This window comes from Engystomops pustulosus, unplaced genomic scaffold, assembly GCF_040894005.1.
Source record: "Engystomops pustulosus unplaced genomic scaffold, aEngPut4.maternal MAT_SCAFFOLD_111, whole genome shotgun sequence".
NCBI lineage: Eukaryota > Metazoa > Chordata > Amphibia > Anura > Leptodactylidae > Engystomops > Engystomops pustulosus.
The window spans coordinates 53633-67500 of record NW_027284993.1 but is presented as its reverse complement, the minus strand read 5'-3'; the positions used below and the strand labels follow the sequence as shown (position 1 = coordinate 67500).

The window sequence follows — 13868 nt, the reverse complement described above, 5'->3', positions numbered from 1 at the left end:
AGATTGACTTACCTCCAGTCTCGGGCTGAGGCGTTGATTCTGGAAGTCTCTGTAAATTTAGAAGGAAGAGTTTCAACCTTTTGTAGAAATTGAAATAAATCTGCATATAAAGTCTCATGCATAGGAGCCTTTGCTTTTCTTAAACCACAAGCAAGGGATCTGTGTATCATCCGCATCCAAGGTCCATGTGTCATCCATATTGTACACTTCTAGTGTCCGGTGTTAGGCCCAGTACTATGCTACCTATTTTTCATGTCTTTCTGTAGATTGTTTTTGACCATAGTTATTCTAAGGGAATTATATAACTATTCCTGTGTGTGAATTTCTTGAACTTACTTTTATGCTTTTTTGGGGTCAAGGGGCATTTGACCTTTGCAAGTATCTGTAGAAAATGACTATCTTTGCATCTCCCTCCTATAGCTATATATGACCCATACAGTATTAGTAATAGAAGGGACATCATAGGTCTCACAGAGGACACAATCTCACCTTCTTTTTTATCAGACAACCTGAAAAACAGAAAAAGAAAAGTTGAGAAAATCCACAAAACAATTCAAAATACCCAAATCTGAAACATTACACAATTCTACACCATAAACGCCAAAAATCCGTTTGCTTTGGGACTGTCCCATAAATGGACAGAGATTATGTAAATGTAAATAACCCATCTGGACCTTCTATAGACTACATACATCTGGGTGGGTGACACTTTTTCCAAGCAGTGCATTGAGCACAGTGGTCCTGCAGCCTATAAGATATTGGGACAAGGATGATGAAAACACTATATTTGCGTTCAGATTTGAAGTTCAGGAGTCGCCCTGGCCAATCCTTACCATTGCCAAGGAGCGTCAATTTGCTGGACTGGCTGTTTGGCCGACAATCTGGCAATCGCCGAACGCAAACATCGGGTCCGTTCATCTCCAATCATGATCTCTCCATAAAAAGTCTTTAATATTAATGGACTATTACTAAGATGGTTTTGGCATCTGACTAATGAAATTAAAGGGATGTGATAACAAATTTAAGAAAAACATATACAAAATTTTTTTACCAACATATTCATTAATAATGTAATAATAAAGGATAATATGCATACCAAGGTGCCTGGGCAGAGGTGTTTTAAGACATATGAGGACCATAATCAGTGTCATCCCTGAAACAACCCCCACGATAATGATCCAGAAGTTCTGCATGTCTTCAAAGAAAACAAAGTGAAAGCCAAGTTTAGTCCTGTTATCCTCGACTACCAATTCCCACAAATCTTTTATGTCCTCCATATTGGATAACATTATATGGCAGTGCATGACCCTTTTTGGAGGAAATCTTTAAAAAAAAAGGTGTTACACACATGAGCTATTCTCTGTCTCAGTTAATAATATTATATACCAGTTCATCTTTAACCCCTTGTGAATGTTTTTGCAATTTGCAAAACTAATCAAACTAACAAAAAAAGTGGCAAAATAAGCAGAAAGATGGTAATGAGCTAAATTGGGTGGTTACACTATTGCTCTCTAAAAAGATTGTAACATTCTGAAAAATTATTCCGTTTGCATAAAAAAAAAAAAAAAACAAAAAAAAAAAATTTTATCTCAAAATCAAGAAATCTCAAAATCATTGTAGTATATTCAAGTATGCAAAAGTTATTACTACATAAAGTGACATGTCGGATTTGGAAAATGGGGCTGTGTCAGGAAGACAAGACTGGTGGCCGCAGCAATAGCTATGAGACACCTGCCATCAGTTAGACATGTCCTAATAAGACGCACCAAGGAACGTTGTCTTATTAGAACTCTATATAACTCGAATGCGCTAATATAGAGTTCTAAAAATCATGCTAGAAGCCGGGCGGAGTGAATACATTATAACACAAGGCGCTCCGCTGATGTAGCCGAGCTCCCAGGTTAATTAAGTAGCAGCAAATAGGAAAACAGTTAAGTACAAACTTTATTGAAATATTCTAAAAATATTTACCAACATTAATGCTCACACATGGGACACGAGCCTACACCCTTGTGGAGACGTACAAAAATATTCATGCGTATAGTCTAGGCTCACACATAGAAAATTCTTCAGATTTATATACACTAGTATGTGGTAAAAGGTATATAAATATGAGGGAGTACCTACCCCAGATGTCATAGGGTTAGGGTGTGTGACGGAATATAGTGAAGCCATATGTCGTCTTAGCAACAGAAGCCGCGCTTGCGCCATGCCGTCGCCAGCGCACTTAGATACTTATCTAGGCCAAGCTGAGAACCCACAACTACAGGTACACAAACAGATCGTGCATTTAATAGTTTAGTATATAGTCACTAGTGAACATCCCACAATATTACTTATCCAGGTACATGCATTGAGATGGTGGATCTCGTTTATCTGTAAATAGTTAGTTGTCATATATACAACTGGGTGGCCAATACTTTGTAGGTACATTCATTGAGATAGTGATGTCCCGGAGCAGCAAAAACAACATATCCAAAAAGCATAGCCAAATAGAGAGCGGGATAATCATCTGCCAAGTCATGTCAAGACACCCCAGGTCACTATGGGCCGGCCTTTCAGTGGATTTAAACCCTTGTAAATCTTGGGCGAGTGCAAAACATGCCCATTAATAAAACAGGCAAAACATTTGTTGGGAATAACACTAATAGAACCTATTCAATAGGGACTTCATCAATTGTAAGTCAAAGGGGGTAATCTATAAAGCGACATGCATGTGCGGATTTGAGTATGTGGGAAAAACCATACAAGAGTTCCGGAGAAGGATTGGGGATCCTTTAGGAGATATCGAGAATGATCATGATGCCCAACGGCATGGCGCAAGCGCGGCTTCTGTTGCTAAGACAACATATGGCTTCACTATATTCCGGCCGCTGACCCAGAAGTGACATAGAGGATTTCTGGTTCGTACATCAGCGTGATACAGGCGTTTATCTGGGAGACGCCAGACCGCTGGTGATACATCGTTAAGTCCTATCAAAACGTAACATATCACGGGCGACAGGACCGGATCTCTTTTTAACCTCGCAACGTTCCTGACATTTTTTTAACCCCTCCAAAAAATAGGATTTCTCAAACTCTCCAAAATATGTCTCTGTCTCGGCGATGACTTCCTCGTTTGTGCTAAATTTTTTTTTCAGAAACCATTTCTTTATGTTAGTGAACAAGAAAAAGCAGGGCGCCAAATCGGGTGAATACGGGGGGTGCGGCAGCAATTCATAACGCAAATCATGCAGTTCGGCGGCGACAACTCCGGATGAATGTGCTCTTGCGTTATCGTGGTGAAACAGCACCTGCCTTTCGCCAAATGTGGCAAACGGTCCAATAACTCACTGTAGTATTGTCCAGTGATCGTTGTTCCTTTATTTAAAAAATCCATGTGGATGACGCAGTTGGCATCCCAAAAAATCATCGCCAGGACCTTTCCACCCGATGGAACTGTCTTTGCCATCTTTGGAGCAGATTCACCGGGAGAAATCCATTGTTTTGATTGTTGCTTAGTTTCTGTTGTGTAATGATGAATCCAGGTTTCATCAACGGCGACAACTCGAGGCAAAAACTACTTTGGATCTCACTTAAATTGCTCCAAACACAAAGCTTCGATGTTATCAGCCGCACCCACTCGTTGTCCACTGTGAGCAATCGCCGCACCCATCAGGCCAACAATTTTTCAGTGCCAACTTATTACGTAAAATATGAATTGCCGTTCCGGTGGACGCACCTCTGCTACTTTGCGCACTTTCCTTCGTTGATCTACGAGTTTCATGTCGTGGACTTTTTGAATGATTTCCTCGGTAACCACGTCTGCCGGTTGTCCTGGTCGCTCCTCATCAAAAACGGATGTTCGCCCACATTTAAATTTGTTGAACCGATCCCTGGGGCCATTGATAACGAGGTGTCCCCATAAACAGCATCCAACTTTGCTTTTATCTCCTCACAATCCAAAAACAAAAAGCAAATTACCGAACTATACTGCGCTTTTTCCATCTTAGCGAAAATCACGAAACACGTCTTACTCAAATGGCTGCCAAATCCAAACTAACCAATCAATCAGTCTGCAATTTGTTTTTGCCGTTTTGCCCCCCATAGTATCCAGAGTGCCCCCCATAGCAGCCAGAGTGCCCCCCATAGCAGCCAGAGTGCCCCCCATAGCAGCCACGGTACACTCATAGTAGCCAAATTGACCCCCCATAGTAGCCAAATTTCTCCCCCATAGCAGCCAGTGTGCCCCCGTAGCAGCCACAGTGCACTCATAGTAGCCAGAGTGCCCCCATAGTCACCAGATTGCTCCCCATATCAGTCAGAGTGCCCCCCATAGCATCCAGAGTAGCCAAAGTGACCCCGTATTACCATTATCCAGCACTGGAGGCCCCCAGTGATTTGATCAGGCTCATTGAGAAAACCCTATTGCATGCAGAGGGATTTGATTTTGCAACTGGCTTGTACAACGGGCGCACACAGGAGCGAGGGCTGTGGTAATGCCCCTGTATGCTAGCAGTGTCAGGACAAAGCCCCAGAGAAGCTCCCATCCTGGAGTACATCTTTAGGTTATGATTTTGTTTGACATTTCCTCTGTACAAGGTTATATTTTACTCGAAAATGTTCATGAAATGTTTTAGATTCTTCTGAGGCTTTTGTCTTCTATGGGTATTTGGTTTGAGACGGTTGATTGTAGGTCATAGCGTGAGCCAACTTCAGACTTAGAATTTTCATTGTAACTTGAATTATGTGTTTTATTAATATTCCAGACAAGATCTCACCTGGTGGAAGCTCAGTCGGTCCAGTGGTGGTAGTCATAGAAGGAGAAGAGGAAGGAACTGGAGGAGGAGGAGTGCGGACACAGAACTGACATACATTAAGGGAGTCACGCATGGCGCAGGTATACCCTTCCGGGCAGTCACACACTATGTCATGGGTGGCATTACACGGCTCCTTCTCTACTTGGTTCAGTCCTGATAGAGAAAAGGATGGAAGGAGTTACTATTGCAGATAACATGCACATACAGTTCATCAAGAATATTAACTGTCAAAAAATTAGGGAAAGCTCTCCGCTTCCTACATCCAATTTTAAGGCCTTCCCCAGACCTGACCAACACACCCACATTTCAGAAAATGTACATAATCCCTGGTCACTCCTATGGGCCCTTTACTTCCCACATCCCAAATCATCGGTTTGCCCGGAGAAATTCTTACTGCATGGATAGCACTTCCTGCACTTGGAGGAGTAGCTCCATCCTGCCGAGAAGGTCTCATCACGACATGGCTGGCAGACGGTTTCTGTCCATTCTGTGCAGGTTTCTTTCACATGATGACCTGCAGGAAAATAGTAAGACAACACTTAACTTTAAAGAAAACCGGTCACGCAGAACAGGCACAATGGACCTCACTCCCCCACTGCGCCTGTGAAGAAAAGTGCAGTGCAGGCGTCCCAGCTTCAATCTGCCTCCTCCCACCAGTAAACTGCCATTGCTCCACCCACTGATGTACGGCTCCACCCACCACCACATGGCCCCGCCCATTGCGAGGAGCGTGAGATGGCGAAAAAATCTACTGTTTCCCACACAGAGCTCAGTGATAAATTCACCATACATTGTGATGGACAGCATTCTGGTAAGGAAAGGGAGAGGACTTCCTGTCTGCTCAGGCTGAGATCTGAAGAGACAGAGGGAGGTGGGGTTCACTGGCAGACTCTTCTATTCAGAATATGACTCAAAGGGGCATATTAATCAGGGCCTCTGCGCCACGTTAGTGCCATAGAAACCCTGAAATAATTGCAAAATGCTTGTTGCTAGCACTTGTGATTATTTACCCTAATCTGCCACATTCACGCCAGTGGAACATGAAGAGGGGGGGGGGCGCGGCTGGCTGAGCGGAGGATGCGCAATTGGGACCTTAGATAGCTCTGGCGTGTCCTAAGCTGAGCCCAAATGGTTCTGAACTTAGCCATAGCAATGCAAAGGGACAAACAATAAAAGAAAAGCTCTGTGACCCATTCCCTCTTATTTGTACAATTCCTTTTATCTGATATATCACCAGGCTGTGAGCGGCATCTGCCAGGTGTACACCAGGTGCACAATGGGTAATCGCACCCTTGTTTTTATGTATCGGAAATCTGACCACAAATCTCTCTTTAAAATAAACATTACACACAGAGACATAAACATTACACACAGAGACCTAAGCATTACACACAGAGACATAAACATTACACACAGAGACCTAAACATTACACACAGAGACCTAAACATTACACACAGAGACATAAACATTACACACAGAGACCTAATCATTACACACAGAGACCTAAACATTACACACAGAGACCTAAACATTACACACAGAGGCCTAAACATTACACACAGAGACCTAAACATTACACACAGAGACCTAAACATTACACACAGAGACCTAAACATTACACACAGAGGCCTAAACATTACACACAGAGACCTAATCATTACACACAGAGACCTAAACATTATACACAGAGACCTAAACATTACACACAGAGACCTAATCATTACACACAGAGACCTAATCATTACACACAGAGACATAAACATTACACACAGAGACATAGACATTACACACAGAGACCTAAACATTACACACAGAGACATAGACATTACACACAGAGACCTAAACATTACACACAGGGACCTAATCATTACACACAGAGACATAAACATTACACACAGAGGCATAAACATTACACACAGAGGCCTAAACATTACACACAGAGACCTAATCATTACACACAGAGACCTAAACATTACACACAGAGACCTAAACATTACACACAGAGACCTAAACATTATACACAGAGACCTAAACATTACACACAGAGACCTAAACATTACACACAGAGACCTAAACATTACACACAGAGGCATAAACATTACACACAGAGACCTAAACATTACACACAGAGACATAAACATTACACACAGAGGCCTAAACATTACACACAGAGACATAAACATTACACACAGAGACCTAAACATTACACACAGAGACATAGACATTACACACAGAGGCCTAATCATTACACACAGAGACATAGACATTACACACAGAGACCTAAACATTACACACAGAGACATAGACATTACACACAGAGACATAGACATTACACACAGAGACCTAAACATTACACACAGAGACCTAAACATTACACACAGAGACCTAATCATTACACACAGAGACCTAAGCATTACACACAGAGACATAAACATTACACACAGAGACCTAAACATTACACACAGAGACCTAATCATTACACACAGAGACATAAACATTACACACAGAGACCTAATCATTACACACAGAGACCTAAACATTACACACAGAGACCTAAACATTACACACAGAGGCCTAAACATTACACACAGAGACCTAAACATTACACACAGAGGCCTAAACATTACACACAGAGACCTAATCATTACACACAGAGACCTAAACATTACACACAGAGACCTAAACATTACACACAGAGACCTAAACATTATACACAGAGACCTAAACATTACACACAGAGACCTAAACATTACACACAGAGACCTAAACATTACACACAGAGGCCTAATCATTACACACAGAGGCATAAACATTACACACAGAGACCTAAACATTACACACAGAGACATAGACATTACACACAGAGACCTAAACATTACACACAGAGACATAGACATTACACACAGAGACCTAAACATTACACACAGAGACATAAACATTACACACAGAGACCTAAACATTACACACAGAGACCTAAACATTACACACAGAGACCTAAACATTACACACAGAGGCTTAAACATTACACACAGAGACCTAAACATTACACACAGAGACCTAAACATTACACACAGAGACCTAAACATTACACACAGAGACATAAACATTACACACAGAGACATAAACATTACACACAGAGACCTAAACATTACACACAGAGACATAAACATTACACACAGAGACCTAAACATTACACACAGAGACCTAAACATTACACACAGAGGCCTAAACATTACACACAGAGACATAAACATTACACACACAGACCTAAACATTACACACAGAGACATAAACATTACACACAGAGGCCTAAACATTACACACAGAGACATAAACATTACACACAGAGACCTAAACATTACACACAGAGACATAAACATTACACACAGAGACCTAATCATTACACACAGAGACCTAAACATTACACACAGAGGCCTAAACATTACACACAGAGGCCTAAACATTACACACAGAGACCTAAACATTACACACAGAGACCTAAACATTACACACAGAGACCTAAACATTACACACAGAGACCTAAACATTACACACAGAGACCTAATCATTACACACAGAGACATAAACATTACACACAGAGACATAAACATTACACACAGAGACCTAAACATTACACACAGAGACATAAACATTACACACAGAGACCTAATCATTACACACAGAGACCTAATCATTACACACAGAGACATAAACATTACACACAGAGACATAAACATTACACACAGAGACCTAAACATTACACACAGAGACATAAACATTACACACAGAGACCTAATCATTACACACAGAGACCTAATCATTACACACAGAGACATAAACATTACACACAGAGACCTAAGCATTACACACAGAGACCTAAACATTACACACAGAGACCTAAACATTACACACAGAGACCTAAACATTACACACAGAGGCCTAATCATTACACACAGAGGCATAAACATTACACACAGAGACCTAAACATTACACACAGAGACCTAAACATTACACACAGAGACCTAAACATTACACACAGAGACATAAACATTACACACAGAGACCTAATCATTACACACAGAGACCTAAACATTACACACAGAGGCCTAAACATTACACACAGAGGCCTAAACATTACACACAGAGACCTAAACATTACACACAGAGACCTAAACATTACACACAGAGACCTAAACATTACACACAGAGACCTAAACATTACACACAGAGACCTAATCATTACACACAGAGACATAAACATTACACACAGAGACATAAACATTACACACAGAGACCTAAACATTACACACAGAGACATAAACATTACACACAGAGACCTAATCATTACACACAGAGACCTAATCATTACACACAGAGACATAAACATTACACACAGAGACATAAACATTACACACAGAGACCTAAACATTACACACAGAGACATAAACATTACACACAGAGACCTAATCATTACACACAGAGACCTAATCATTACACACAGAGACATAAACATTACACACAGAGACCTAAGCATTACACACAGAGACCTAAACATTACACACAGAGACCTAAACATTACACACAGAGACCTAAACATTACACACAGAGGCCTAATCATTACACACAGAGGCATAAACATTACACACAGAGACCTAAGCATTACACACAGAGACCTAAACATTACACACAGAGACCTAAACATTACACACAGAGACCTAAACATTACACACAGAGGCCTAATCATTACACACAGAGGCATAAACATTACACACAGAGACCTAAACATTACACACAGAGACCTAAACATTACACACAGAGACCTAATCATTACACACAGAGACCTAATCATTACACACAGGGACCTAAACATTACACACAGAGACATAAACATTACACACAGAGACATAAACATTACACACAGAGACATAAACATTACACACAGAGACCTAAACATTACACACAGAGACCTAAGCATTACACACAGGGCCGCCGATAGGGCAGTACAACTGGTACTGCCCTATGGGGCCCGGACTCTAAGACACTAGGGGGGGGGCCCGCAGGGCCGCATCTGCCATGAGCAGAGCCGGATCATCATTGGCGCTATTGGAGCGCTAGCGCCGGGCCCCCGGATCCGGATTTATTGGTTGGGGGCCCCCGTCCTGGCGCTCCAATAGCGCCGATATTCATGCTCCTGCTGGGGCCCCGGCAGGCCCCAACACTCTCCACGGTAGACGGGCAGGGACCTCCGTCCGTCCGGACCGGAAGCTCCTGCCCGTCACTGTATAGTGCTCGATGCGGCCGGAAACGGCCGCTCGAGCACTATTACTGGAGCGATGTGCGCCGGGGTTGTCTTCCGGCCACATCGCTCCATGAATTAGGATGCGCGGCCGCGCGATGACGTCATCACGCGGCCGCGCACCCTTTCCTGCCTGGCCGCGGGCTGAAGAAAGAAGATGTGGGAGCCTGAGGTGAGTACGAGTTTTTTTTTTTTTAAATCAAATAGCAGTAAAAACATGGTGGGGGCTTATTAAAATATGGGGGCAGAACATTATATAATTCATGGTGGGGGAGGAGGCAGCATATTAAATAATTCAGTGTGGAGGGGCAGCACATCATTTAATTCCTTGTGGGGGGGCAGCACATCATTTATTCCATTGTGGGGGGGCAGCACATCATTTTATTCCATTGGGGGGGGGGCAGCATATCATTTATTCTATTGTGGGGGGGGGGGGGGCAGCATATCATTTATTCCATTGTGGGGGGGGCAGCATATCATTTAATTCATTGTGGGGGGGGGGGCAGCATATCATTTAATCCATTGTGGGGGGGGGCAGCATATCATTTAATCCATTGTGGGGGGCGGCATATCATTTAATTCATTGTGGGGGGGGCAGCATATCATTTAATCCATTGTGGTGGGGGGCGGCATATCATTTAATTCATTGTGGGGGGGGCAGCATATCATTTAATCCATTGTGGGGGGGGGCAGCATATCATTTAATTCATTGTGGGGGGGGCAGCATATCATTTAATCCATTGTGGGGGGCGGCATATCATTTAATTCATTGTGGGGGGGGGGGGCAGCATATCATTTAATCCATTGTGGGGGGGGGCAGCATATCATTTAATTCATTGTGGGGGGGGGCAGCATATCATTTAATTCATTGTGGGGGGGGGCAGCATATCATTTAATCCATTGTGGGGGGGGCAGCATATCAATAATGAGGGGATGTGTTCTATGTGGGGTAGCGTGCGGTCACTTGTGTTGTGAGGGTTATTTAGGAGCGCAGTGTTGTTATCCAGGAGACTTTATACAGTAAGTGACTGTGGTATTTTTAGGGACGCCGGGTGGAGATGCTGCACGGAGCTGAAGATATCCAGCTGTGAATTCAGCAGTGATACGTCATGGATTGGAGAACCCGGAATAAAGTCCTCCTGATGGAAGAGATTGTCATCTATAAGGTACTAGACGCCACTAATGACTCCCAGATCCTGTAGTCAGTCACACAGTGTCAGGGAGCTGTCTGTAGGGATGTTAATTGTTAGTAAAGTTTTCAGCATTTTCTGAACAGGTAGCGGAATTTGATAAAAGATTTTGCAAATCTGAAAGTAAGAAGACTGATTGCTCCGTGAATCTGAATTTGCGGTTACTTTGCCAAGATCTAGCTGATGTGGCTTCAGGCCAGAGTATAGTTTGTAGAACATGGTCCTTGCTGACCGCGTCACAAGGACTGCACCCTAAGCCAGTTATAATGCAAGGAATTCCACAGTGCTTGGAGTGGCAGTGCACTGTAAAGACAAACGATGTCATTACAGTTCACTGCAGCTCCAAGTGCTCAGAGCTCCCTGCATCATATATGGGTTATGATGTGAGAAGTGCAGTCCTTGTGATGCAGTCAGCACAAGGACCATGTTGCACCAACTGTACACTTTTTTGGAGCTGCTGGGACCAACTGTTTGTTGCAATAGAGGCTCAAAGTGATTTGAGTTGGTTTAATTTTTTGTTTACACCTATGGTGAAGTTTACATATATTTATAAACATTGTTGCATTTACTTTATCCATTGAATGCTGATGCTTATTTATTGGCATTCTTGTGACTACACACTTATGGATGCATGCATCTAATAAAGTTATTTTTATAGTGTGGTACATGAGTATTTTGTCTTTATATATATCCCTTGTTTAAAGGGAATCGAGCACCAGGTGCACAGCATAGTACCTGAAGGTATCATGCTATGCACCTGATGTCATAAATTATGGGTTATGAGTTCCCTTCTTATGATAGGAGAGTCACCTTTGCCCCATAAGATAACGTAATTAAGGACATATACCATAGGGCAACAGATCCCACCCCCCTCTGTGATCCCCTTTGTTCTCTTCCCCCCCCCCCCTTATCAAAAGAATTGGTAACTGGTTTCCTCTGTCTCTTAGAGGTGTTAATTGGTTTCCTGTGAAATGGTAGACTTTGTGTCTCCAAGGGCCTCATGGTTTTTCATGTGTCTTAAAATGACTCCTTAAGAACATGAAAAATTATACTTCAAAGAAAACTTAGTCATAAAGCAAATATTTTAATTTCTGGTCAACGGTTCTGGATCAGTATCCCCTTATAGTCCTGGGGTGTCAAGCCCAAAGGATTTGAGAGGAAGGAAGCCAAGAAAACGCCTATTAGACAATTGGGCCAACATTTAATAATGGGGTTTGGTATTGTTAGATTTGTTAATTCATGCTGGTAAATGTGGTGGGCATGTCTTCTTATCAGGGGACTCTTGGGAAAAGATATAACATATTTTGGAAAAATGTCCCTGATTTTCCATCTTGATTAAGGTGTAGCCACACCCCTCTCACATGACCGAGGGGGCGGATCGATTATGTAGTTAAAAGTATCATGCCAGCATTGAATCCTTGTTGTCCATGGGGAATGCCTTCAAGCTGGCAGGGCTTCCAAAATTTTCATCGGTTTTCCCCACCGCGGATCTTTATGCCAATCCAATTAGTAAGAGGTCTGTCTTTTCTTTTATTTTATCCCTTTTTATTTTACTGTTTGCTGTTATGTATGTCTGTTATTTTAACCTTTTTGTAACCATTAAGCATTGTGCCTATTTTGCATATTAAATAGTCCTTTAATAAGTTTTTCCTTGTGCTCTATACGTTCCCATACCTCTGGAGAGGGGAATTACCGCTAAGCCGTGTTACCGTGTGAATGTCTGTACTAGCAGTAGCTAAAGGCAGAGCGTGTCTGTAGACGAGTAGTAGCTATAGACCGTGTGGGTCCAGGTACTCTGTACTGCATCTAGAAGAGTGTGTATCTGGGTGTATGTGTGCGGACCTGGTGTGGGCTTCTCGTAAGCCATAATTACGAGTGGTGGCAGCCGTTGTATGGAACGGGTGACTTTCGGGGTGCAGCGTGGCCCTGTGCAGTAGCGTTCCATAGGCACGTAAGTGGTAGGGGGGTACATAGTGTGGTTGTGCGCCCCCTGGGCTGTGCGTGTGTAGTGTCTGGGATCCGAATGCGTTTGGTTTCCCTGACATGAGAATTAAGCTGAGTGGGTTTGCCGTGTGCTAGGAGAGTAGGAATTAGCGTAAGGACGCCATTTTGTGTGAGTGGGCGGAGCTTAGGGCTAATTTGCGTGGTCTCCTGGCGTACGTGAACCCCGTGTTTAGAACCCGGCGACTCGGGTTCGTGACAAATTGGTTAGCAGCGGTGGGATACATTTTTTTTGTAATAGAGCGTTAAGTGCTTGGTTTAAGTAATTAACCCTTGCACTTAAGGACTGGTGGCATCCTTGCGAGGAGTACCCCAGTCTACAAGGAAAAACTCAGTGCTTATTGTAGTAAGACATACTTGCAAAACAGTCCCCTCCCCTCTTGTTTTTCTTTTCTATCTTTTATTTGGCAAGTAACTGCTAAGATGGCGGCTACTTATAAGAAGGCGAATGGAAGAGACGCCAGCTGGGCACTGTTTCTCCAACTGCTGGGAGAGTGTGACCCACAAACACATTTACGGTGTATTTTACAAGAATGTCAAGCTGAGCAAAAGTTTGAGGAGTGGAAAGCCCAGATGGATC

The 13868-nt window shown here is 42.8% G+C and overlaps 1 protein-coding gene across 1 annotated transcript in view; it reads right to left on the bottom strand.

Annotated features, from left to right (window-relative positions):
• The window catches only part of LOC140107075 (uncharacterized), a gene marked incomplete at its 5' end in the record, with an annotated part of 28703 nt that overhangs the window by 3418 nt on the left and 11417 nt on the right, over positions 1–13868 (bottom strand). Inside the window, 5 exons of the mRNA XM_072131644.1 lie at positions 13–49; positions 490–509; positions 1097–1195; positions 4761–4952; positions 5194–5313. Coding sequence (XP_071987745.1) covers positions 13–49; positions 490–509; positions 1097–1195; positions 4761–4952; positions 5194–5313 — 468 coding nt within the window. The remainder of the gene's footprint in view (positions 1–12; positions 50–489; positions 510–1096; positions 1196–4760; positions 4953–5193; positions 5314–13868) is intronic.